The sequence below is a fragment of the Chiloscyllium punctatum genome, chromosome 35 (genome assembly GCF_047496795.1).
Source record: "Chiloscyllium punctatum isolate Juve2018m chromosome 35, sChiPun1.3, whole genome shotgun sequence".
Classification (NCBI taxonomy): domain Eukaryota; kingdom Metazoa; phylum Chordata; class Chondrichthyes; order Orectolobiformes; family Hemiscylliidae; genus Chiloscyllium; species Chiloscyllium punctatum.
The window spans coordinates 20496175-20523481 of record NC_092773.1 but is presented as its reverse complement, the minus strand read 5'-3'; the positions used below and the strand labels follow the sequence as shown (position 1 = coordinate 20523481).

At 47.3% G+C, this 27307-nt stretch overlaps 2 protein-coding genes across 11 annotated transcripts in view; one reads left to right on the top strand and one right to left on the bottom strand.

The window, feature by feature from the left end:
• Nucleotides 1-27307, top strand: part of lgi3 (leucine-rich repeat LGI family, member 3) — a 272695-nt gene that overhangs the window by 81462 nt on the left and 163926 nt on the right. The gene's annotated exons all lie outside the window — the stretch shown is intronic.
• dmtn (dematin actin binding protein) overlaps nucleotides 1-27307 on the bottom strand; it is a 73140-nt gene that overhangs the window by 1942 nt on the left and 43891 nt on the right. For 9 of the 10 annotated variants that reach the window (XM_072554212.1, XM_072554207.1, XM_072554208.1 and 6 more), the window contains 10 exons: nucleotides 26777-26903; nucleotides 24730-24777; nucleotides 22250-22399; nucleotides 17924-18033; nucleotides 16010-16115; nucleotides 11664-11728; nucleotides 9349-9406; nucleotides 7274-7281; nucleotides 4358-4423; nucleotides 3259-3333 (listed from right to left, as the gene is read on the bottom strand). In XM_072554212.1, the coding sequence (XP_072410313.1) occupies nucleotides 3259-3333; nucleotides 4358-4423; nucleotides 7274-7281; nucleotides 9349-9406; nucleotides 11664-11728; nucleotides 16010-16115; nucleotides 17924-18033; nucleotides 22250-22399; nucleotides 24730-24777; nucleotides 26777-26903 (813 nt within the window). The remainder of the gene's footprint in view (nucleotides 1-3258; nucleotides 3334-4357; nucleotides 4424-7273; nucleotides 7282-9348; nucleotides 9407-11663; nucleotides 11729-16009; nucleotides 16116-17923; nucleotides 18034-22249; nucleotides 22400-24729; nucleotides 24778-26776; nucleotides 26904-27307) is intronic. The other variant, XR_011953857.1, reaches the window with a different exon arrangement.

The window sequence follows — 27307 nt, the reverse complement described above, 5'->3', positions numbered from 1 at the left end:
CTTCCTGAATCACCCTCCCTGCTCTGGAATTAGACCCTTCCTGAATCACCCTCCCTGCTCTGGAATTAGTCCCTTCCTGAATTACCCTCCCTGCTCTGTGAATAGTCCCTTCCTGAATTACCCTCCCTGCTCTGTGAATAGACTCTTCCTGAATCACCCTCCCTGCTCTGGAATTAGACCCTTCCTGAATCACCCTCCCTGCTCTGTGAATAGTCCCTTCCTGAATCACCCTCCCTGCTCTGTAATTAGACCCTTCCTGAATCACCCTCCCTGCTATGTGAATAGTCCCTTCCTGAATCACCCTCCCTGCTCTGTGAATAGTCCCTTCCTGAATCACCCTCCCTGCTATGTGAATAGTCCCTTCCTGAATCACCCTCCCTGCTATGGGAATAGTCCCTTCCTGAATCACCCTCCCTGCTCAGGAATTAGACCCTTCCTGAATCACCCTCCCTGCTATGTGAATAGACTCTTCCTGAATCACCCTCCCTGCTCAGGAATTAGACCCTTCCTGAATCACCCTCCCTGCTCTGTGAATAGTCCCTTCCTGAATTACCCTCCCTGCTCTGTGAATAGTCCCTTCCTGAATCACCCTCCCTGCTCTGGAATTAGACCCTTCCTGAATCACCCTCCCTGCTCTGTGAATAGACCCTTCCTGAATCACCCTCCCTGCTCTGGAATTAGACCCTTCCTGAATCACCCTCCCTGCTCTGTGAATAGTCCCTTCCTGAATCACCCTCCCTGCTATGTGAATAGACCCTTCCTGAATCACCCTCCCTGCTCTGTGAATAGACCCTTCCTGAATCACCCTCCCTGCTATGTGAATAGACCCTTCCTGAATTACCCTCCCTGCTCTGTGAATAGACCCTGAATCACCCTCCCTGCTCTGTGAATAGACCCTTCCTGAATTACCCTCCCTGCTCTGGAATTAGACCCTTCCTGAATCACCCTCCCTGCTCTGTGAATAGTCCCTTCCTGAATCACCCTCCCTGCTCTGTGAATAGACCCTTCCTGAATCACCCTCCCTGCTCTGGAATTAGACCCTTCCTGAATCACCCTCCCTGCTCTGGAATTAGACCCTTCCTGAATCACCCTCCCTGCTCTGGAATTAGACCCTTCCTGAATCACCCTCCCTGCTCTGTGAATAGTCCCTTCCTGAATCACCCTCCCTGCTCTGGAATTAGACCCTTCCTGAATCACCCTCCCTGCTCTGGAATTAGTCCCTTCCTGAATCACCCTCCCTGCTCTGGAATTAGACCCTTCCTGAATCACCCTCCCTGCTCTGGAATTAGACCCTTCCTGAATCACCCTTCTTCTGTGAATAGCCCCTTCTTGAATCACCCCAACTTGTGTGAATAGTCCTTTCTTGAATCCCACTCCTCTCCCTGTTCCTGAATTGTTCCCCAAACTCTGAACAGGCCTCTCCCTGAATTGTCCCTCATTTTTTCCCCCACTGAATTGACCAGTCCCACCTCAAATTGATCGCTCTCCAGTGAATTGACCCTGCCCCCATCCTGAATGATTTCCACTCCCTGAACCACCCCTTTCCTGAACTGTGTCCTCTGGTTGCCTCCTCCTTGAATCAGTCCAACTTTGAATCTTCCCGCCCCATCCAAATCGCTTGAAGAGTCACTGCACTTGAAACGTTAACCCTGTTTCTCTCTCCACTGTGCTGCCAGACTGGCTGAGTTTCTCCAGTAATTTCTGACTTTTGTCCCCCAAATCGCTCTCTTCCTGGATCAGAACCCAAGGATCCTTCAGTGAGTTTCTAAAATCACTTCCTCCTGTTGTCCCACCGACTTCAAGTTTTGCAACCATTCACCCACCCACACTCCTCCTGGCCTCTCCTTCCCATAACCCCCCTTTCCAGTTGGACCAAGTTTGGTTCTGATCCCCCTTCAAACAAAATGGCTGTCATTTCACACTGCTCATTATTAAATGTTCCCGCCATCTGAAGTCTGTTATTATTATCCTTACTGTTCAGTACTTTGCTGAGCTGCATGATGTCTGTCTTCTCGCTCAAAGTCCAGCTAACCAATACAAATGAAGAGAAGCTGTACTTATACTGACCCATGCAGACATATTGAATCAATCTGTAGAGTCATACAGCATGGAAACAGACCCTTTGGCCCATATCCCTCCAAACCTTTCCGAGTCATATACTTGTTCAAATGTCTTTTAAACATTGTAACTGTGCCCATGTTTACCACTACCTCTGGAAGTTCATTCCACACCGGAACCACTGGTTGGTGTCAAAACGTTGCCCCTTGTGTGTATTTTTAAAATTTCTCTCCTCTCAATTTCAAAATATTGTCTTGAAAGCCCCTATCCTCAGGAAAGGACACCTCTCATTAACCCTCCCTTATGATTGAGTAAACCTCTCTCAGGTCATCTCTCAACCTCCTACGCTCCTGCGAAAAAGGTCCCAGTCTTTCTACAAAACTCAAACCTTCCATCCCCATCGACATTCCTGGCAAATTTCTTCCGAGCCCTCTCGAGCTTAGTGACACCCTTCCTACGACAAGCTGCCTGGAACTGGACAAAGTATTCCAGACAAAGCCTCACCAACATCCTGAACAACCTCAACACGACTTCCCAACTCCGAGACCATATTATGATGCACCTCTGGAGCAGCTCAGACTTATGAACCTAAGACCGTAAGATGTAGGAGTGGAAGCAAGGCCATTCGGCCCGTCGAGCCCACTCCGCCATTTAATCATGGCCGATGGCCGTTCCAATTCCACTTACCTGCACTCTCCTCGTAGCCCTTAATTCCTTGCAAGATTACAAATTTATTAGCCTCTGCCTTGAAGACACCCAACGTCTCGGCCTCCACTGCACTCCACAGGCCCACCCACTCTCTGGCTGAAGAAATGTCTCCTCATTTCCGTTCTAAATTGACCCCCTCTAATTTTTAAGGCTGTGCCCATGGGTCCTAGTCTCCCCGCCGAATGGAAACAAATTCCCAGCATCCACCCTTTCAAAGCCATGCACTATCTTGTAAGTCTCTATTAGATCTCCCCTCAACCTTTGAAACTCGAATGAATCCAGTCCCAGGATCCCTCAGCTGATCATCCTGGACTAGAACCCAGGCCTCACGCTTCACAAGTCGGGGAACTCCCACAAGAGCCCCCTTGTACACGTTCCTTCTACTGACAACAACTGCTGGCTGCAACTTCCTGTCTCTTTGATCCAATGGGCTTTCACGGTCTTTGTGCACTTCCTCTTTGTTTCCAAGAGGCAGGTTCTTGCCATGCTTACCTCCAGCCGGGGCCTGTCCACTCCGGGGGGCAGATTCATACTCCTGCTTCCTTTCAGCATTTCATACGGGTAAACCTGTGAGAGAGAGAGAGATACGTCAGAACAAAATTATCCATTGCGCTGTGTCCCAGATTTTCTTCTCCCTCGTTGGCTGCACGCCTCCAGCAAGGATACCCTGCGCAGTGGTCAGAAATGGGGGCTCTGCCCGATTTCGCCTTCCCCAGCCCAAGGTTTGCCACTGAACGGATGAGAAAGCAGGGATCGGCTGAAGTCCTGGAATCCAGGGATGGGAACATCCTGGTGGTGTCAAAACAATGTCTGCAAAAGAGTAGTGAATTGGGTCAGCGATTATCCTGCAAATTCCAACATTATAGCTGGGGACTTTACCCTCTGTGATTCATTGGTTAGGCCACCGATGGAAGACTGCGTTCATTTCCAGTCATCCCACTATTGGAAAGATGTTGTGAAACTTGAAAGGGTTCAGAAAAGATTTAACAGGGTGCTGCTGGGGTTGGAGGGTTTGAGTTATCGGGAGAGGCTGAATAAGCTGGGGCTATGTTCCCTGCAGCATCAGAGGCTGAGGGGTGATCATAAAGAGATCTATAAAATCGTGAAAGGCATGGTCTTTTTCCTAGGGGGTAGGGGATTCGAAAGCGAGAGGGGATAGGTTTAATGTGAGCGGGAAAAGATATAAAAGGGACCCGAGGGGCAACCTTTCACACAGAGGGTGCATGGAATGAGCTGCCAGAGGAAGTGATGGGGGGGGCTGGTCCAATTTAAAAGGCATCTGGATGGGTATATGAATAGGAAGGGTTGAGAGGGATATGGGCTAAATGCTGGCAAGTGGAATTAGATTAATTTCCAATATCTGGTTGGCGTGGACGTGTTGGACTGAAGGATCTGTTTCCAAGCTGGACGTCTCTGACTCGAATCAAAAACACTCTGTGTTGCAGTTTCTGAACTGCCCTCTGAGGTGGCTGGGCAAGATGAGTGTTTGTATCAAAATACTCTCCAGGGCACTCAGGGGACCAATGAATGCTCGCCTTGCCTTCGCCACTCATTTCCCAAGAGAAAATAATAACCAAAATTAGATGCTGACCTTTTGTTCCAACATTGTGGGCAAAGATGTTCCTCTGTCCATCCTCCCTGACTGCGGATCCCCATTCTGTCAAAAGTAGAGGTAACACGTGCATCCATATCGTGGGTTAGGATTCCATTATTTCACTCAGAGGCAATGCATCCAAATCTCACCGTATTAAGAATGAAAATCGCAACACCGTGAAGGCGACAGCTCGAGGGAAGGAAACCTGAGGGGATATTGTGTCGAAGGATTGCTGATCAGAACGCACTGCGCATTTTACACATGGCCTGTGGTCAATGTCAGGGCTTTAGGGGGCGACTTGAATTGAATGAGTTCCAGAGCTCTGCACCACAGAGCTTTTTCCACTCCCGGGGTCTGGCTCAATGGGCAGAGAGAGCTTGCTAAGAATCACCATTTGTGTTGTCTCCTCTGGCTACCCAGACTGGGAAATGGTGAACCAGATGAGCTTCAGGTGACTCAGTGGTTCGCACTGCTGCCTTACCAGGGAACGTGCTTGATCCAGCCTTGGGTGAGATGTCTGTGGGGATTTTGCAGGTTCTACCATTGTCTGCATGGGTTTCCTCCAGTTCCCCCCCGCCGCAGTCCAAAGATGTGCAGGTTAGGTGGATTGGCCTTCTTAAAGTGCCCATAGTGTCCAGGGATGTGCAAGCTGGATGGCTTAGCCATGGGAAATGCAGGGTTGCAGGGATTGGGGTCGAGGAGTCTGGAGGGGGTGGGCGGGATGCTGTTTGTAGGGTTGGTATGAGCTGCTTTACACTGTAGGGACTCAGTGGTTCAGCAGCCCAGTGACTTCAACAGAGGAAGTCTTTGCATGCATTTTTGTCTCTTCGGATTTCAAAGATTGTCAATGAGGCCAAATCAGATAATTGTCCTCCTCTGCTTCTGCAGTACGTACCATGGCAACTTTTCTCATCAACACTTAGTCTCGGATTGCAAAGCTAAGTGAAGCAGCCAGTGCTCAGCTGAGAGAGAGAAAGAGAGAAGGCAGAATTCACATTTGTCAAGCTGCGGATAGGTTTATGATGATGAAGACATTGGACCAGATGGAGAAGAAAAGCCAGAGATACCAATGGGAATAGAGGGTTTTGACCAAGGTAATACGTCTGAAGACGTCAAAGGCAGAAGAACTGAGTTACTCCGCAAAGATATGGAGGGTACGGACTCAGGCTGTGTGTACTCAGGGACACTGGTCTGAATAAAAGATGAATGGATAGCGGAACCTTAAGCAAGTGATGAGCCCATTCTGCACCGATTAACGTTCTTCATGTGTCTACCACAGATGGGAAAGGAGCCAGTGTGGGATAAGGCTGTCTCAGTGACCTCCTGGTTAAGTGGGGAGGATCATACCTGGGGGAATATGGTTTGGACCACACCACATGCAGAGAAAAAGAGAGGCCGAGGACACACACCGCTTTGGAAGATGATGATATATTGAGTCAAGACAAAGTGAAGATCATGGAGTTTGGAATGGCAGCAAGGTTTGAAGAGTTTCAGTGAGATCACCACTGGAATAGCCACATCCCCGAACCAAAGCTCAGACCTGGGATTTGCTCTCCAGTCTGCTCTGGTGTATGGGATGTGATTCCAGGTGAAATCAGTTTTCCGTGAACACCTTTTGCCACTCGCATCCCTTTCCCCGTTTTCTTTCCACTTGATGTTTTTGCTTTGCTCACCCTTCCCTTCAGCACTGCTCCAGCTCTGATGTTCTAACCACACCTCGCTGTGTCACGTCTGTAAACACCCCCCTTGCTTGGAATTGGAGTCTTATAACAGCTCCACTGAGGGAGTCAAATGGTGTTGGAGGAAACTGGCAATGACTGACGCACTTTCACATGGAGTAATTCATGACTGGCCAGCGATGACAAAATGGCTCTCATCTACTTGGGCCCATCTGTCAGATCTTGCCGATACCGTGTCATCCAAACAACAGCTTGTATTTTTCTATTGAATGGAATGAAATATCCCAAGGTCTTCCACGGGAGTATTTGAGCCGCATCAGGAGACATGAGGGCCAATCGATCGGTCAAAGAACATTTAAATTGTGTCATCAGGGAGAAACGAGAGCTGGAGAGTCAGAGAAGTGGAGGGAGAGAATGACAGAGCTTCTCGCTCAGGCCACTGAACACCTAGCTACCGATGGCAGAGCAGTTGAAATCGGGGATGGTATAAATCTGTGTGCACAGGGGTGATTCTGTCAAATCTTGCTTGAGGTTAATGCTGTTTCTCGTAATTTCCACCAATTGGGGAAATTTCTGATGAAAGCTGAGGGACAGGGTTCAGTTGCAGCTGGGAACCATTGATGAGTGAAGGTTTTACAACTTCTCTTCCTCAACCACATCAGACCCGGGGCTGATCTCGGACAAGGTGGATCCACCCGAATAAATAAACCAGCGCTTCAGTTAGACTGCAAGGTGGAGAGTGAAATGGCCCAGGATGATGAACATTCCCATTCTGTCACAGACTGACTGAGTATCCGGACCAATTAGGTACTTTGAAACAAGCACTTTATCTGTATGGGCAGCAATTGCAAATGATACACACAGTCAGTCAGTTCGCAATCCAACACATCATCTGAATGGGAAACAAACAGACATCTCAATGCAGTGTGGTGAGATGAGTCACATTGTGCGTTAAATGGGAAAACCAAACAATCAAGAGTCTGTCGATCAAACTCTGGGAGAATGTGTTTCCAACCGGAAGCATTCGATTCCTAGTGTTCTTCTCTCTTGGGTTTCAGTTTGGTTTTCAGCCCTTGTTTAACCCTCCCACATTGGACACAGGAAATGGACTGTAGTGTGAACATCAACAGCGTGAGCCCCTTCTAACATGGCATGAAATTCTTTGTTTCTCGCATTCGGCCATCTCACCTCTTGTTGTCGACCACACATTCCCAAAGGGGCATTGAGCACTCACCTGGAGATCTGCAGAGACAATGGAAGAATTAATGAGAAAACTGCAGAGTTCAAACGTTCTGACCCCCTTCTCCCCCGGTTCCGAACGTACGCTCCAATCTTTTAAAAACATCGTTTTTTTTTGTTTGCTGCGTGACCAAGCATTCCACGCAATTCTGCATGGATGGAGAATGGAACAGGTGCTTTTGAGAAAGGGAAAGGATGTGATACTCAGAGCAGTTGTTGCGTTTCGCAATGGGACAAAGCATTTGAAAAACTGAAGACGCTAACACTCTCTCAGGCGCTGACATTCTGTGAGGCACAATTTAATCGGCCGACAGTTTGCCCTCCAATACAGAACATATTCTGGGACGTTATCAGCCAGTTTTCCACACTACCCCTGGAGATCTGAGATATTCCAAAAGCGGTCACATCGATTCCTTTGATGAGGAAGAGCATCCGATCACACGTCCAAGGTATATTTTGCACTTGTTGTACTCAACCCTGGGCAGCACATTGGCTCAGTGGTTAGCACTGCTGCCTCACAGCACCAGAGGTCCAGGTTCGGTGCGACCTTCAGGTGACTGGCTATGTGGCGTTTCCCTCCGGGTGCTCCGGTTTCCTCCCACAGCCCAAGGATGTGCAGGTGAGGTGGATTGGCCTTGTTAAATTTGTCCACGGACGTGCAGGCTGTGGATGGTTTAGTCATGGGAAATACAGGGTCAGGGGTTGGGTGAGATGATCTTCAGAGGGACAGTGTGGACTTGATGGGTTGAATGGCCCGCTTCCACGTGGTAGGGATGCTATGAAACAAGCGAGCTTTATCACCAGAGCAAGGATGAGATAAAGCTCAGCATTCACCAAATGTATACAACTTTCCAACACCATTGGAAAATTCCTGTTATTTTCACCAGCAGAGTTGTTTGCTGGTTCTCTGCACAGGGAATACTTTATGAGTCAGAGAGATTAGAAACAAAGTTTAACATTGATAAATGACATCTTTTAGCAATATCCTCAACGCTCTTCACTGACAAAGTGCCATGCTTCAGTTGGAGTTATTGTTAGCCAGAATGAGGGGGGTGTCAGGACATTACAGAGAGCTGTTGATGGATGGAGGAATGCTGTCCCGGATTATTCCCGGATTAAGAATCTTTCACTCAGTGGGAGAAGACCCTGAGTCAGATTGTGGTGTGTTTGTGTCTGCAATCTCGAGACGTGAGCACAAAATTCAGACTGACACTCCCAGCATCACACTAAGGGAGTGCCACACTGTCAGAGGGTCAGTACTGAGGGAAAACTGCACTGCCAGAGGGTCAGTACTGAGGGAGTGCTGCACTGCCAGAGGGTCAGTACTGAGGGAGTGCCGCACTGTCAGAGGGTCACTACTGAGGGAGGGCCGCACTGTCAGTGGGTCAGTACTGAGGGAGGGCCGCACTGTCGGAGAGTCAGTGCTGAGGGAAAACTGCACTGCCAGAGGGTCAGTACTGAGGGAGTGCTGCACTGCCAGAGGGTCAGTACTGAGGGAGTGCCACACTGTCAGACGGTCAGTACTGAGGGAGTGCTGCACTGTCGGAGAGTCAGTGCTGAGGGAAAACTGCACTGCCAGAGGGTCAGTACTGAGGGAGTGCTGCACTGCCAGAGGGTCAGTACTGAGGGAGTGCTGCACTGCCAGAGGGTCAGTACTGAGGGAGGGCCGCACTGTCAGAGGGTCAGTACTGAGGGAGTGCCGCACTGTCCCAGGGTCAGTACTGAGGGAGTGCTGCACTGCCAGAGGGTCAGTACTGAGGGAGTGCTGCACTGCCAGAGGGTCAGTACTGAGGGAGGGCCGCACTGTCAGAGGGTCAGTACTGAGGGAGTGCCGCACTGTCGGAGAGTCAATATTGAGGGAGTGCCGTACTGTTTGAGGCTCAGGCCAGACTTGGCCTGTCATTGCTGTAATCAGTGTTATACTGAGCAATTGACACATTTGCTTCAAACAGTGTGTCAGGCCCTTCTGTGACAGCCGGGGAGTCTCTGGCTGAACTCTCCTCTGACAGCTCTGTTGTCACAGGGATGGACAAAATCCCGATGAGAATCCTGTCGCGACCCCCAACTCACCTGCAGCTTCGCTCCTTCTCTCCGGTCTCTGAGGTGTAACAAAGTCTGCGGACTGCAGCTGGGGAAGAAAAGAAACATTTCGATCACAACACACCATGTTCAACAAATTTGTAATCGGTCTCCTTTCCCTGACTTCTAAAAAGGGCCTGAATTGTGCAGCGTCTTACACAGATCCCTCCTGCATTCTGAAATCTCCACTCTGACCCCTGCAATTATCCATCATTTAACACTGGGCCGTAATACATGACAACACAAGACAAGAAAGGATGTTTGCCAATGCTTTAATCTTGACCCTCTGTGCCTCCCCCCCCCCCCACTGAAGCTGTATTTCACTGGTAAACTGTTCTATTCAGGAATATCTAGTGATGTTACCATCCTGCAAAAACCTCTGCCAAGTCCACGCGACTTAATACACAGAGCCTGTGCCTCAGAGCAGAGCAGGTTTATCGTTCCTTGATAGTGGAGTCGCAGGTAGACAGGGTCGTGAAGAAGGCATTTGGGGGTGTGCTTGTTTTTATTGGTCAGTTCATTGAGTGTCGGAAGTGGGATAGCATGTTGGAGCTGTACAGCACCTTAATTCGGCCACTTTTGGAATACTGTGTTCAATTCTGGTCTCTCTGTTATTGAAAAGATGTTGTGAAACTCGAAAGCGTTCAGAAATGCTTTCCAATGATGTTGCCACGGTTGGTGGGTTTGAGTTATAGGGAGAGGCTGAATAGGCTGGGGCTGTTTTCCCTGGAGCGTTGGAGGATGAGGGGTGACCTTATAGAGGTTTATAAAATCATGAGGGACATGGATCAGGTCAAGGTCTTTTGACCCAGGGTAGGCAAGTCCAAAACTAGATTTAAGGTGAGAGGGGAATGATTTAAAAGGGACCTAAGGGGCCACTTTTTCACACTGAGGGTGGTGCTTGTATGGAATGAGCTGCCAGAGGAAGTGGTGAAGGCTGGTTCAGTTACAACACTGAAAAGGCATCTAGATAAGGACATGACTAGGAATGATTGAGAGGGATATGGGCCGAATGCTCGCAAATGGGACCAGATTAATTTGGGATATCTGGTCGGCATGGACAAGTTAGACCGAAGGGTCTGTTTCCCTGCTGTCCGTCTCTGTGACTGTCTCTAACTCTATTGGTTCCAACATGGACCTTGACAACTAGATCCTCCCCAAGTTCTTTAGCAGCATTAGGAGATGTCCTTCATCCTGCCGCCTGAGTGGAATGGGTCAGTTTGCTCATCCATCTCACAGACTTTTGTCCAAGCAGACAGCAAGTACCTTGGTTGAGGCCAAGAGCCTTGAGGCTCATCCAGGTCATGGTCCCCTTACCTGTCAGACTCTCCATAAGCCCATTGAGTCTGCAACATCATTCAATCATTGTGGATATAGACTCTCAGTATCCATGACCAGTCACCAGATAGGTCCCAACGCAGGGGCTGCCACTGCCTCCTGCTTCCAAGTGTCCATGTGGCTCCCCCTCTGTAGTTTGACGTGCATTCCGTTTATTCTTGTATGAACTGGACTTTAGAAAACTTGGCAAAGCTATTGACTGGCATGGCATGTGTGACCTCGCCAACAATAACCATCACTTTGCCACGACACTGGCATCGCTGACAGTCCCCACTTAAAGCCAACCTGAAAGAGATAATCCTAGGCTTGGAGCCTCAATACTGGCCATGACCTCAAAATGGACCCATTCCCACATGGATGTGGGAAGGCACATCTTGTATTACTGAACATGTGTGTTCCCTCCTCCCTGAGCATTTTCACATTTTCTTCAGAAGTCAATGAAATATTTGACTGTCTGATGTTACTGTTTCATAATTCCTGCCAACGGCTTGTCATTCTGCTCTGACGTAAAGATTTTCTCTTTCCTGCCAAGGTTGTGGTTGTAACCTCGAGAATGAGTTCCCTGATTGGGGCTGTTAATCAGGGAGTCCCGGCTGACACATATAAACAGGAGTGTCAGAGGTTCTGCTCACTCTGAGAGTTGGCCGTGAGAGAGCTGGACCAGTATCAAGGACGCTAAAGGGTGATGGGATACCAGCCTCTGTGCAGTTATTTCAGTCACCTCCTTCCCTTTCTCTGTAACTCTGTGTCGGTGCACCACACATAGCATGTTTCAGATGAAGCCTGGGCCTACCTGATATTATACCTTTCCAGTGTCATCTCTGAAATCAGTCATGTCTTCCTGCCCTTGAACACAGTTCAGCTCCATGTGGGAGCTGTTAGTGCGACGACTCCCCTATTTGCGTTATAAAGTGACATCACCACATGATGAAATATTCCAAATTACAGGACAGGAAATTGATGCTTACCCTGTCCAGACTGTTCCTTCCATGGATGGGGAGCGAGGGTGATTTACATGTTGACTGTTGAGGAGCTGTAGGAAATAAGAGTCATGTGATTATTAGACCGTTCAGTGAGATATTGGCTCATCTGTGACCTAACTCCATATAACCAGTTTGTCATGTATCTCTAGACAACAAAATACTATCAGTCTCAACAGGATCTTGGCCAGATAGGCCAATGGGCTGAGAAGTGGCAGATGGAGTTTAATTCAGATAAATGCGAGGTGCTGCATTTTGGGAAAGCAAATATTAGCAGGACTTATACACTTAATGGTAAGGTCCTAGGGAGTGTTGCTGAACAAAGAGACCTTGGAGTGCAGGTTCATAGCTCCTTGAAAGTGCAGTTGCAGGTAGATAGGATAGTGAAGAAGGCATTTGGTGTGCTTTCCTTTATTGGTCAGAGTACTGAGTACAGGAGTTGAGAGGTCATGTCGCGGCTGTACAGGACATTGGTTAGGCCACTGTTGGAATATTGCATGCAATTCTGGTCTCCTTCCTATCGGAAGGATGTTGTGAAACTTGAAAGGGTTCAGAAAAGATTTACAAGGATGTTGCCAGGGTTGGAGGATTTGAGCTACAGGGAGAGACTGAACAGGCTGGGGCTGTTTTCCCTGGAGCGTCAGAGGCTGAGGGGTGACCTTAGAGAGGTTTACAAAATTATGAGGGGCATGGATAGGATAGGTCGGGGAGTTCAGAACTAGAGGGCATAGGTTTAGAGTGACAGGGGAAAGATATAAAAGAGACCGAAGGGGCAATGTTTTCACGCAGTGGGTGGTACATGTATGGAATGAGCTGCCAGAGGATGTGGTGGAGGCTGGTACAATTGCAGCATTTAAGAGGCATCTGGATGGGTATATGAATAGGAAGGGTTTGGGGGGATATGGGCAGGGTGCTGGCAGATGGGACTAGATTGGGTTGGGAATATCTGGGTCAGCATGGACGGGTTGGACCGAAGGGTCTGTTTCCGTGCTGTACATCTCTATGACTCTAACCTAACATCAGTTATCATTTGGGGAAACTGTGCCATTGTTGTGATGTCACTGGACTCTTGGTGTTTGGGTTCAAATGCCACAAGTCATTGGCAGGATTTAAGTTCAATCGATAAATCTGAAATGGGCACTCAGAGCTTGCCTTGCACACACACATCCTGCAAAATATGAAGGAAGAGAAAGGAATTCCAAATTCCTCTCAGCCTTCCCGTTTCCTGAATTAAACCTTGCAGGATCGGGCTCAAATTGTTCCATAGCTTCGATTCTCAGGCTTACACTCTTCAATCACTGGAGGCAGTTTATTTCTGTACACCCTATCTGTTCCTTATCCCGAAAATGTGCTTCAATTTACCCCTCTCCGGTATTTACGATTGCACCCTCCCCGAGAAAGTTTGTTTCAAACACCCACGAGCTAAGGGGTGGACGAGTTGACATTCACCACTGTCGTGTTGAAGACTTGCACCCCCTGCTGTGGAACTACATCATGACCAGGGGAAAGTTCAAAAGGATTCCAAGCATAATGTTTCTTTCCTGGTTAATCTGCAGGAAGTTCTGAGAGGTAATGTTCCGTGACAAGAGCAGACATGGTCAGATTTCAGACAACTTACGCTCCTTCTCAGCTCGATTTTCAAAGAATCTAATTTTATACATATATATGTATGAAGACCAGTTGCCATTTCATACTGCTGCTTTCCCGCGGGTGTGCGAGTGGTATTTTTGCTGAACAGAATGTTGCCATCAGTCCAACGTGGACATTCTGCCTGCCACATAGTTGAGTAGGCTGTGTATGTATTTCAGCGCAGTCTGACGCTGGGCATGTAGATCATATCAACCTGTGATTTTCCGATCAAACCAACAGCACGATCCTTCAGTTCTTTGTAACAGGCGGTGGTGCAGACCATACTCAACCAGCTCACACTTTGCAAAACCCAAGTGTTTAATGCAGTTCCAGGATGGAGCAGCACTTGCTGAGCAGTCTTGGGTGTTGCTTCTAGCTTTACGACGAACCAATTTAAGATCATCAGGATCGTGTTCACTTCGAATTGTTAATTATCCATTCACACACAGGGGCCCAGTCTCTGCAAACCAAAGGGGACAGGCTCAAACCTTCGCTGAATTCCTCAGGAGGGTCGGCCAGCAGCGCGTTCTTATTGTTTTCTCCATGGCAACAGCCCAGCCAATCAGGGTCAACTTGCCAACTTACCAGCATTCATTTCTGCAATAATACAAATGGTAGTGACTGTTTGAAATGCGGCGTTCTTGTCTTTGTCCTTATGAATTCCAGACAAGCCTTCCTTTTGAGCAACAGGCCACGAGCAGGAAATACGAGAGAGTGAGGACTGACAATAGACAACAGACAATAGGTGAAGGAGTAGGCCATTCTGCCCTTCGAGCCTGCACCACCATTCAATATCATCATGGCTGATCATCCTTAATCAGTATCATGATCCTGCCTTATCTCCATAACCCTTGATTCCACTATCCTTGAGAGCTCTATCCAACTCTTTCTTAAATGAATCCAGAGACTGGGCCTCCACTGCCCTCTAGGGCAGAGCATTCCACACAGCCACCACACTCTGGGTGAAGAAGTTTCTCCTCATCTCTGTCCTAAATGGTCTACCCCGTATTTTTAAGCTGTGTCCTCTGGTTTGGCACTCACCCATCAGCAGAAACATGTTTCCTGCCTCCAGAATGTCCAATCCTTTCATAATCTTATATGTCTCAATCAGATCCCCTCTCAGTCTTCTAAACTCAAGGGTATACAAGCCCAGTCGCTCCAGTCTTTCAGCGTAAGGTAGTCCCGCCATTCCAGGAATTGACCTCGTGAACCTACGCTGCACTCCCTCAATAGCCAGAATGTCTTTCCTCAAAAATGGAGACCAGAACTGCACACAGTACTCCAGGTGTGGTCTCACCAGGGCCCTGTACAGCTGCAGAAGAACCTCTTTGCTTCTATACTCAATCCCTCTTGTTATGAAGGCCAGCATGCTATAAGCCTTCTTCACTACCTGCTGTACCTGCATGCTTACCTTCATTGACTGGTGTACAAGAACACCCAGGTCTCTCTGTACTGCCCCTTTACCGAAATTGATTCCATTTAGGTCGTAATCTGCCTTCCTGTTCTTGCCACCAAAGTGGATAACCATACATTTATCCACATTAAACTGCATCTGCCATGCATCTAACTTGTCCAGGTCACCCTGTAATCTCCTAACATCCTCATCACATTTCACCCTGCCACCCAGCTTAGTATCATCAGCAAATTTGCTAATGTTATTGCTGATACCATCTTCTATATCATTAACATATATCGTAAAAAGCTGCGGTCCCAGCACTGATCCCTGCGGTACCCCACTGGTCGCTGCCTTCCATTCCGAAATGGAGCCGTTTATCACTCCTCTTTGTTTCCTATCAGCCAACCAACTTTCAATCCAAGTTAGTACTTTGCCCCCAGTACCATGCAGATGCTGGGAGAGTCACAGTTGAAAAGTGTGGCGCTGGAAAAGCACTGCAGGTCAGGCAGCATCTGAGGAGCTAGGACATTCCTGAGGAAGGGCTGATGCCCGAAATGTTGCGGGTAAATGACCCCAGTGAGGAGCTGGACAGCTACCTCAGCCCAGCGAGGGTCCAGCAGTTTGTGCTTACCATGGGGATGCAGACAGCTACCCCAGAGACAGGACAGTCAAATGGGAACTCCATAAACTGGGGGTTAAAGAAGGTTCCTTTGCTATCGTATAACAGGGGGCCCACTCAGTAGGTGGGTTCCGCTGAAGCCACGGCTAAATACCAAGAGACTGGATGGTTAATAAATGGAACTGTGAATACGATAACTATAAATTCGATTAATTCAATCTGTTCTCTGTAATGTTAAGACATGCAATGTGTATATATATAGAACGACATGACCAATTGTACAGGTACGAAAGATTTATTTCTATGAATAAAGTATATTTTGAAATTTTTTTAAAAAGTTGACTTTCCTGCTTCTCGGGTGCTGTTAGACCTGCTGTGCTTTTCCAGCACCATACCTTTTAACAATGGGTAGCAAGTACATTCTTCACTGAACCTTTGCACAACTGAAATAGAATCAAACGTTTGTGCTGATGGAGTGGTACCTCATCTTTCACCTCCTTCCAGATACTGGCAGAGTTCCCAACATATCCCCTTCTCCCGTCTATTCCCTGCCCCAGTGTTATCCTGTCAGAAATGTTGTGATTGATGGAAAGTCAGGGGCTTCAGCACTGCTGCTGCGTGCAGAAAGGGTTTCACATGATGTTATACAGCACCTCCAAAACTACATCGATTTCTGTTCATAATGCTTACAGAAACTCCTTGTGGTTCGGTCTGGAAGTGAACGTGATTTCCTCCCTCGCGGCTTGGATTTCTCCAACTCCTCCTTCAAGATCAATTTGCCCAGTCCGGACTGGATCTAGAACACGAGAAACAAAATTACGACTCCGCTGAAAAGGTATTCCATACCTATATCGACACGTGTGTCCATAAATAACTGTTTGCTTAGGTATTGTGTATAAAGGCATGCAAGATCATCATCTTCAGAGTTTGAATTTCAAACTAGTGGCATATGGGTATTGATTACTTCTGTGAAGTATTTAAAACTATCCACAATAGTGACCGAATCCCGTTCGTTTCTGGCAACAAGTAACTTCAGAGCCCTGGAATGTTAATTGTGGGGCTTAGGACAGAGGGAGTAAACATTCAAAGGCATTAGCTTGCTTAGAATATCCAAGGCTAACTTTAGCTCAGAAAACTCAGAGAGTAAAATCTCTCACCTGACTGTGGTCAAAAGCAAATATAGTTTCTCTCCTCGAAAGAATTGTCGTACAGTTCAGGGAAAGCCCCTGGCGCAAAACTTTGGTTTGTGAAACGTTCAGAACAGGACTGTTTGGTTAGAAATCAGCTGCTTTGTAAAGGACTGAGAAAATCTGAGCTTTCTGTGTCATGAGTGTCCATGTGGGAAGATTTTACAGTTCCCAGGGCAGAAAAGTTGAATGACACTGAAAAGATTTTTTATGAAAGGGTGGTTTGTCTGGATTTGACTGATTTCCCCCACTGTAATAGGGGAATGTCTGAGACTCTGTTTTTGCTGTGCGTTCTGAGAGCTTTTAAATTGTATTCTATATTTAGATAGCTTGGTTTGTTTTTTTTTCTCTTGCATGTAACAAACGTGTTTTATTGTTAAAGAAAATCTTGGACAACAAAGTTTTAGTGAATGGCCATGATATTAAATGAAAGGAAAGATATAGAGAGTTGTACAGCATGGACACAGACCCTTCAGTCCAACTCGTCCCTGCCGACCAGACATCCATAATTAATCTAATCCCATTGGCCAGCATTTGGCCCACAATCCCCTCAAACCCTTCCTATTCATACGCCCTGGCACACTCCAAACACACTCTCTGGCAGCTTGCTCCATACACACACCACCCTCTGCATGAAAAAGTCGCCTTTTAGGTCCCTTCTAAATCTTTCTCCTCTCACATTAAGCCCTCACCTCGAGGAAAAGACCTTGGCCGTTCACCCTATCCGTGCCCATCATGACTTTATGAATCTCTCAGACTCCAATGCTCCAGTAAAAACAGCCCACAGGGTATTCAGCCTCTCCCTGGGGCACAAACCCTCCTGATCTATCAAACCCCCTGCATTCCCAGAGTCAGCAGTGTGATTTTGACGCGATAATCTGTCTTTTGTGGGACAGAATAAATTAGATTAGATTAGATTGCTTACAGTGTGGAAACAGGCCCTTCGGCCCAACAGACCCACACCGACCCTCCGAAGAGCAACCCACCCAGATCCATGCTCCGACATTTACCCATTCACCTAACACTCCGGGCAATTTCGCCTGGCCTATTCACCTGACCAGCACATTTTTGGACTGTGGGAGGAAACCGGAGCACCCGGAGGAAACCCACGCAGACACGGGGGAGAATGTGCAAACTCCACACAGACAGTTGCCTGAGGCGGGAATTGAACCCGGGTCTCTGTGAGGCAGCAGTGCTAACCTCTCTGCCACCGTGCCGCCCTATAATTGATAAATATTGATCTGGACACTGAGAACAATTCCTTCACACTTCTTTGAAAAAGTCCTTGAGGTCTTTTTTTTAATGTAATGTCCAGCCCAGTGAAAACAGTCACAACCTCCACTAACATATCCAGATATGGCCTGTGGCCTGTCCCCTGAAACTAACAATTCATTCCAGGGCCAGGCACCTCTCGCACCTTGTTCAGCTCCTTCCTCTGAATCTCACGCAGTTGTTTCATCTCATCATCCTCCTCCTCCTCATCCTCTTCATCCTCCTTCGAAGGGAATCTTTTCCTCCATTCTTTCTCTGGAAGGAACATCATCAAGTCACCGTGAGCTCATATCTCAGCATGGCTTACGAGATTTCAATGCAGCATTTGCCTGTTGGGCCAGTACTCCTATCGTTCTCCCGATAATTATCCTGGCTCTGAGCTGGACGCTGTGGGATAGATACAACGGCTGTGCCCTGTTCTGGACCAGACCAAACCCTCTCAAAATATATTAAGATGGCAGCCGAGGCCTTTAACACTTACTTACTTGAAAGGAGGTGTTGCGTTCCAGATGCAATTTGACTGGTCAAACTGCCAGATTTGAAGCAAAATACACTTTATTCATGTACTACAGTTATAAGACAACAAAAGAAACAATAAATTGGGATAACTTAATGTGATTGGAAATCTTATAATAGATTAATTGGCTCCTGCTAAACAGTGACTGTTCCAATATGATAACAACCCATAAACACACCCTTGGCAAAGGCAAATTCAGGAAACAGATTGTCTCACATGCGATTCCAGCAGCAGAAGGGAAAACATCAAGGGAAGACTCTTAGAGGGAGTGTAGCAGGAAGAGATGTACAGCTGTGTCCAGACCTTGCTGAGAGCAACAACTTTTAGATTAGATTAGATTCCCTACAGTGTGGAAACAGGCCCTTCGGCCCAACAAGTCCACACCGCCCCGCCGAAGCGCAACCCACCCATACCCCTACATCTACCCCTTAACTAACACTACGGGCAATTTAGCATGGCCAATTCACCTGACCTGCACATCTTTGGACTGTGGGAGGAAACCGGAGCACCCGGAGGAAACCCACGCAGACACGGGGAGAACGTGCAAACTCCACACAGTCAGTCGCCTGAGGCGGGAATTGAACCCGGGTCTCTGGTGCTGTGAGGCAGCAGTGTTAACCACTGTGCCACCGTGCCACCCACTATGAGTGAGTGAACAACTAACAAAGTAAAAAATCCTCGTTCTGTGGGAGCTAATCCTGCCCATTCAGGCTGCTCCTATTAGATTAGATTCCCTACAGCGTGGAAACAGCCCCTTTGGCCCAACAATACCCTCTGAAGAGTAACCCACCCAGATCCATTCCCCTTACCCCTTACCCTCACCCCTGACACGATGGGCAATTTAGCATGGCCAATTCACCTGACCTGCACGTCTTTGGATTGTGGGAGGAAACTGGAGCAAACCCACACAGACACAGGGGAGAATGTGCAAACTCCACACAGACAGTCGCCCGAGGCTGGAATCGAACCCAGGTCCCCGGTGCTGGGAGGCGGCAGTGCTAACTATGAAGCTACCGTGCCGCCCATTTGTCCCAACTTTTAAAACAAAAACCCAAGATCGCATAAGCTTTCGAGGCTTTCATGGACAGCTTTGTCTTAAAATGCCTATTCACTTTAAAAAAAGACAAAGTCGACCCCTGAAAGCCATGGTATCATCACAGTCGTATCCACTGCCAGAATTTCAATTCAGATGGGTTCCCATGCTGGGAATCCTGACAGTATTCCCATTTCTGATTGTCAGGGCTGAGAAGGGACATGTATGGACAACTCTCAGGGGAGGCAAGATGGCGTTCAGCTCAAACACTGTCCAAGGTTGCCAAGCTTTCTTGTCTGAACACATACGTGAAGAATGCCCTTTTTTGGTTTGGCAAAACTTACAATTGGTCACGTTGGTTATGGAAGCGTACCCCGCCCAAGCTCAGTTCAGGAGTGAGGTGAAGTGGACCTTAGGCCGTGCATGCATCGGAGCTGCAGTCAGGAGGAGTGGGAACGTGGGGTATTGGTGAGACTACATCTCCATGCAGTTTCAGTATTGGAGCAAGTTTACTGGACCGAGAGCTGTGTGTTGTATTGCAAGGAGTGGTCAGACAGGCTGGGCTTGTTTCCAGTGGTGCTTGGGGGGAGTTTGAGCTGCCGGGAGAGGCTGAATTGACTGGGGCTGTTTTCCCTCATCAGAGGATGAGGGGTGACCTGGTAAGAGGTTTATGTAATCATTCGGGGCGTGGATAGGGTGACGAGCCAAGGTGATTTTCCACAGAGTACGGGAAGCAAGAGGGTTTAACATGAGAGGGGAAAGATATAAATGGGACCTAAGGGGCAACTTTTTCAGGCAGAGGTTGGTGTGTGTATGGAATGAGCTGCCAGAGGGAGTGTTGGAGGCTGGTACAATTACCACATTTAAAAGGCAAATAGGCCAAATGCTGGCCAATGGGACTAGATTAATATAAGATATCAGCATGGACAAGTTAGGCCGAAGTTTTCCTGTGCTGAAAGACTCTATAACTCGATGCGCGAGAGGTGATTAGATTGAAGAATAAATGATGCTGAATGATCTCAACAACATGGAAGTGAAAAAGGGTGTATCTTCATTCGGGTGAGGACAGAACAAGAAGGCAGGGATGAGGAGAAATGGTTTGGAACTCCGTGCCTCCAGTGGTGCTGAACCTCGGGCCATTGAAGCTTTCTCGGGTAGAGGACGATCGATTTTTGTCAGGCAGGCAAATCCAAGGCTTCAGGCCGAGATGAGATTGTGCAATTGAGAACACAATCGGATCTTATTGAATAGCACAGCAGGCCTGAGGGGATGAATGGCCTATTCCTGCTCCTGCTTTGTACATTCATGTGCAAACTATTGACGCTGGTGCCCATGGAAACGTGGTGACCTAATGGCCTTCCTAACAGGAGCAGGGAACCCTGGGAGAAACATAGAAAATTGCTGGAGAAGCTCAGCAGGTCTGGCAGCATCGGTGGAGAGAGAAACGGAGTGAAAATGTTTGACCAATACGATTATTCTTCAGAGCAGAAAGGTGTTGGGAAATTGGACTTTGTTGTCATACTTTTGGCAGAGACAGGGGTCCAGTGCAAAAGGCAATGGTTGATGGTGGAAAAACAGGAGAAGAAAGGTCAAAAAGTGTGTAAGTTAAGGTGTGAAAAGGGAGAGAATGGGTCCTCTCTTGTTCAGGGCAAAGTAAACAACAAGATTGAGGTTGTGGGAGTAGGGGAGAATGTAAGAAATATGGAGAACAGACAGAATGCAGTCATTTTCCAACATTATGTAATTCAGTATGGATACATCTGGGCTGTAAGATCCCTCAGCAGAAAATGAGATTTTGTTCCTCAAGCTTACAGAATACTTTGTTCAAACCTTGCAGCTCATCCAGGGCAGAAGGTTAGCAATGACAACAGGATGGTTTGTGAAATGGCAGGCCGCTGAGAGGTTAGGGTCATTCCCTACGGACAGACCAGCTGTGTTTCGCAAAGTGGTCACCGAGACTCTGCTTGACAGTACTCTGGCTTTCAGAGTTGTATTTTGTCCTGGTTTCTTTTAAGGGACAGATTGAACAATCGGTCGAGCTGTCTGTGGTAACGTCAACAGTTTGTGGGGCCTTGGGTTGTTTTTATAAAAGTTGGAACAATAGAAGCAGCCTGGATGGGTGTGGCCAGTTCTCACAGATCAGAATTGTTTGCTTTTTGTTTTAGCCTGCAGCAGTTGCTTAAAGTCTCAACATGGGAGAAGCTGCTGCAGGTTTGAAGAACGAGAAGCCATCTTTTCCCTTTCTCAGCTTCAGCTAGAGGCTGGAGTTTCTCTTTGCTGCTAGGTTACCCAGGGGACAAATTTATTTTTCTGAGGGTGCCTTTTTGCCAAGGGATGTGTTGACGTCATGTTGCTGTGTTGGAACAGTTCATTTGAAAGAGTTACTGTATTTATTAGTCTATTAAGTTTTCCGATAGAGGCTAAATTATTCTAAGTTCTTCTTTCTTTTGTTGTGTTTTAGCTGTAGTGTTTAAATAAATTACGTGCTTAACATCAAGTAGTTTGACCAGTCGAATTGCATTTGGAATACAGCATTTGACATGTACTTTTAAAATAAGAAAACATTAGGGTCTAGGTACCTCCTTAAAAGATTTTGAGGGGGCCTCTCTGATCTATAACCCTGTCACCAATGTGAAGGAGCCTGTATTGGGAGCAGTGAAAGCTGTAGACTAGATCGAAAGGAATACAATTCAAATACTGCTTCATCTTGGATAGCGAGGAGGAGGGAGGCAAAAGAGCTGGTGTGACACCTCCGCGAACGCATGGGTGAGGAAATGTTACGAGAGGGAGGCGCGGACCAAGGGGGTATCACAGAGATCTGTGAATACCTTTGAGGCCCACTCCCTTCCCACCCACAGTTTTGAAGTCAAATCGATGATTAAAAACATCGTAAGACTACAGGCTTGTTGGATGCGTCTTACCTACGACAGCAAGCGAGGGAGGACAAGGCCAGTATTCCGTCTCAATCTTCGCCGGGAGGTTGGGATCTGGAGGCTGGGCAGCCGGGAACTTTGATGATTCAATGATGAGATCCTCGATGTATTTACTCTGTGGAAGCACTGTCGATGGTTCTGGGACAAGAAAGTAAAATGGAGGCCGTGAGCTTCTGTACTGAAACTAATTGCAGTGAGGAGCTGTCGGGTCCACGGAGATAAAGGGGTGAGAATGTACTTTCATATACACTGCTGGAGGATCAAAAGGTGACAGAACAGACACAAAGAACTTGAGAAAGGCTGCCAAAATATTATATAATTAAATGAGGGAAAAAAAATGGTTTTTAGGAATAAAGACTGCTTCAGTATATAGTGCAGAGTAAAATAGTGTGTCGGATAGCCCAGGGGAATCAATATTGAAGTAGAGACAGGGAAGCACCATCATTCGTGCAAGGAAACTAACAGTAACAAAGAAATTAATCCCACTATAAAGACTGACAAATTCCCAGGACCAGATGGTTTCCATCCCAAGGTTTTAAAAGAACCAGGGGAGGCTATTACACGTGCCTGAACAATATTCTTCCAAATCTCTCAATTCAGCAACGTTTCCCTCTTCTTTTCATTTGGAAAGCTGTGCTTGTCATTCCTCGATTCAAAATTGTTCACAGAAGGAAACTGTCCAGTTAGCCTTGATGAGACTTCGTCCAGTGTGTAGTTAAGGGACTGAGTGAACAAGCTAACACTTTTTCACCGAATCAGAGAGAGCCTGTGTGGATTTGGAATGGGTAGGTCATTGCCTGAGGGCTCTTCTTAAAGAGTTGAATTGTCTGTCAGTGTTATTGGGAAGGACTTTGAAAGGGCTTGTGACAAGGAACTGTCAGCTGAATTTGTCGCTTGTGGAAGTAAAGACAAATTATTGATCTGTTTAGAAAATTGTATGTGTATTGAAAGATGAAGGAATAATATGCAGTGACTCTAATTGGCAGGATGTAAGTCAACCAATTTACTGATCTTAGCCTTGAATACGCTCAGTGATTGAGCACTCATGGCTCCTTGGGTTAGGGCCCTTTAATTTATAATTTTCTGAGCGAAGACATATTTTCCTCAACAGTCAGAATTAGCTATCACTATTCCCTCTAATTCTGCACACTCTCCAGCCCCATTCTCTCAAATTCTGGCCTGTCAAGCCCTCCCAGAATCTAAATTGCTCTGTATTGTCCAGAGATACATAGATAGTGAATTAGCCATGGGAAATGCAGGGGTCACGGGGATAGGGGGTGGTTCTGAGTAGGTTGTTCTTCGGAGGGTTGGTGTGGACTGGATGGGCCCCACACACTCAGGATTCTATTCAGGAATCAGTCTCACAAACGTGTTTTGTACTCCTCCACATTGAGAATATTCTTCCTCAGATATGGAGACCAAACGATACTTCATACTCCAGACATAACCTCACCAATTTGTGGCAAGACTGGTTCTCTCAAGCCCCCTGTGATAAATTGTAATTCCGGGTTGCCTCTCTCATTGCTGGAGGTTAACCTTCTGTCTTCCCAATGCCACTGAACAGCAACACTGAATAGTCTTACCATTTCACATCAGCATTGCTTTATTGTTCCCAGTCGAAGTCGGTAACTTCACATTTGCGCACATTGTATGCCAACTCCTTATCCATATTTTTTTCTCAGAACTTTTACTGAAGAGTCTGTGCTGAGGTAAGTGGTGTTTTGCAAACTTCACACCGCACTCGTTTGAGTACATGTGACAGTAAAGCTAATTCAATTCAATTCTGACTGATTGCGCTTTTGTAATACCATTTATGTGGGTTTTGAGAAGGTTTGTAGCTCAAGTTGAGGTTTTGGATGTAGGTTTGCTCGCTGAGCTGGAAGGTTCATTTCCAGACGTTTCGTCACCCTACTAGGTAACATCTTCAGTGGGCCTCCGGGCAAAGCAATGCTGCTGATTCCTGCTACCTATTTATATGTTTGGGTTTCTTTGGGTTGGTGGATGTCACTTCCTGTGGTGATGTCATTTCCTGTTTTTTTTAACGTGGGGTTACTGTTTCATCAAATTATTGTGAGAAGGAAGACCCCAGCAAAGATGGAGGAGGACCAAGGGGATAGACTTTCAATGTGATATGCACATGACTTCAAAGTTATTCAGGTGAACTTTGAAGGTGGGGAGGGAGGCAGTGAACATTGAGCTTGGGAGAGGGAATTCCAGAGTTGGGAATGGGGCTTTGAAGGTTTCCTCCTCAGTGATGTTCCCGAGGGAGATGGAAAGTCACGAGGTCGACTGGGCGACTGGAGCTGGGGGCAAGGTCAGAGAGACTGAGGTCACGCACACTGTTTGGTGGGGTGTCATCGCCACATCACAGACTGTGGTCTCCTCAGATCGAGGCTTGCCACGTAGCCGTAACACAAACAGAAAATGAGAGATTACTCCAAAATTGGAAGAAATGAAACAGACCGTACCATTCTGCTTGTAGATGGGTCGCTTCCTGTACATATTGGTGCCAATATCTAGGAATTAAACAAAACAATCACGTTGAAATGATCAAACCTCTCAGAGTACCTGCCTCCAAAGTCTGTCAATGATTATTATTATTCGTTATTGTCTGAAGTTACAGTTGTCCCTGAGAAAAGCCCCAGGGAAAGCTCTTAAGCGTACTTGCAATTGCCTCCTGAGTGACTTTCAAACAATGACAAGTGACTGTCCAGGGCACCATCTCTGAGGGACCGCTGCACAGTTGGAAGTATCGTCTTCCCAGATGAACTTACAAGATCCTGTGAAACTGCTAGAAGAAGCACAGCAGGGGCCTGGACAATATTTATCCCTCATTATTGAAAACAAATGACAGTATATAGCTATTATCCCTTTGGTGTTTGGATGAGCTTGATGCCCGTAATTTGACTGCTCGACTCCCACAGTAACACCTCAAACGTATTCTTTTGTCTGTAAGCTGCTTTGTCAGGATCTGATAAGATAAAAGGTGCTATAAAAATACAAGCCTTTCATTATCATGATCTTGTCTGCTGTGTTATGCTATTCGAGGGAGTGAGCGAGAGGTCTGTCAGGTTTGAGGGTCCTGATGTCTTTGCCCACACATTCTCTCTGTGAACTTCCCAAAGTGCTGCTGCCGACATCAGATTCCAAGCTCGATTCCAGTGTGTGACGTTGTTCAGTCTCCTCTTTAACATGAGGGCCGAGAGGGCATGCCGAATGAGGATTCGAGATCATGAGGTTCACTCGAACAAAACAGGTCAGAGAGAAAGCGATGAGAGATAGAGGGAGACCCAGAAATAGGTGGAAAGAGAGAGAGAGGGAAGGAGAGAGGAAGTTACAGACAGTGAGAAACAGAGAAAGATACCGGCAAAAAGAGAGATAGGGAAAGGAAACAAGAGACTGATAGTAGCGGCAGAGAGAGACACACAGGAGGAGAGAGAGAGTGAGAGAAACAGAGACACGCACACACACAGACAAAGAGAGAGAGAGACAGATCACACACACATACAGACATACACACACACTCAGAGAGAGAGAGAGACAGGTACACACACACAGAGAAAGAGAGAGAGAGACAGATACACACACACTCAGAGAGAGACAGCAGGCAGACACGCACACACACTCACAGACAAAGAGAGAGACAGATCCACGCATTCACACAGAGAGAAACAGACAAACATGCACACACACTCACAGAGAGAGAGAGAGAGACAGACAGACAGACAGACAGACACGCACACATACTCACAGACAAAGAGAGAGAGACAGATAGACAGACATGCACACACTCACAGAGAAACAGAGAGAGAGAGAGACAGAGACAGACATGAACACACACTCACAGAGAAAGAGAGACAGATACACATACACACAGACATACACACACACTCAGAGAAAGAGAGAGACAGATACACACACACAGAGAAAGAGAGAGAGAGAGACAGATACACACACACAGAGACAGCAAACAGACATATTCACACAGAGAGAAACAGACAGACACGCACACACACTCACAGAGAAAGAGAGAGGGAGAGACAGACAGACACGCACACACACTCACAGAGAAAGAGAGAGAGAGACTGATGCACACACACACTCACAGAGAAAGAGAGACAGAGAGACACGCACACACACTCACAGAGAAAGAGAGACAGACACACACACACATACTCACTCACAGAGAGAGAGAGAGAGAGAGAGAGACAGATGCACACACATATGCGCAGAATGAGATAGAGTCAGAGAGAGAAGACACAGAAGCAGAAGACAGACCAATCGAGAGACCAGAGACAGAGGGAGTTTCAGAGAGACACAGAGAGGAAGAGAGATGGAGTTCAACATCACACGCTTGTTCTTTATGATGTTCAGTTAATTGTAATTTATTTGTTGGCGAATAAAATCCTTCAGAATGTGACCAGTGAACCCGCTGCCGAACGTAGGGTGAGTGCTGACACTGTGAGCTGAGTGTGAAGATTCAGGCAACAGTCAAATCACATGTTGTGTCCCTACCTGGCCTGTGGAAGTGATGTGGGAGACTCCCAGTGGACGGGTAGCTACGGCGACTGCAGGCCGATCCCATCGTGGATCCCGGAGACTTCCCATCTGCCCATTCCCGGCTCTCCTTATACACCATGTACTGAAAGGGAGACGGAGTTTCGCAGTTAGCGTGTGTGTGCTGGCCTCCCCTGAGACAGCTCCTTGCTGACAACCTTGCACTGGGGTCACCCAAGCAAGGGGAACAGCCAGAGGGAAGTTCTCCACCACCGGACCCATGGATCCGGTTGCCAGCTGGACTGGCCAGGAGGAAATCCTGGAAGATCCAAGTGCAATAGCTCGGCAGAGCCAAACTGAAGCCTTGCCAGCCAGGGTGGGAGTCGAACACTGGACGCAGGGACCAAACTCACGGGGGGATGGGGGAACTGAACTGCTCCCAGAAGACTCAGTAGTGAGATGAACGGACAGGAGATTCTGTGGTTGCGAACAGGACTCCCGGAAGGTACACCGTCTCCCAGGTGCCAGGGCCCAGGATGCCTCTGATGG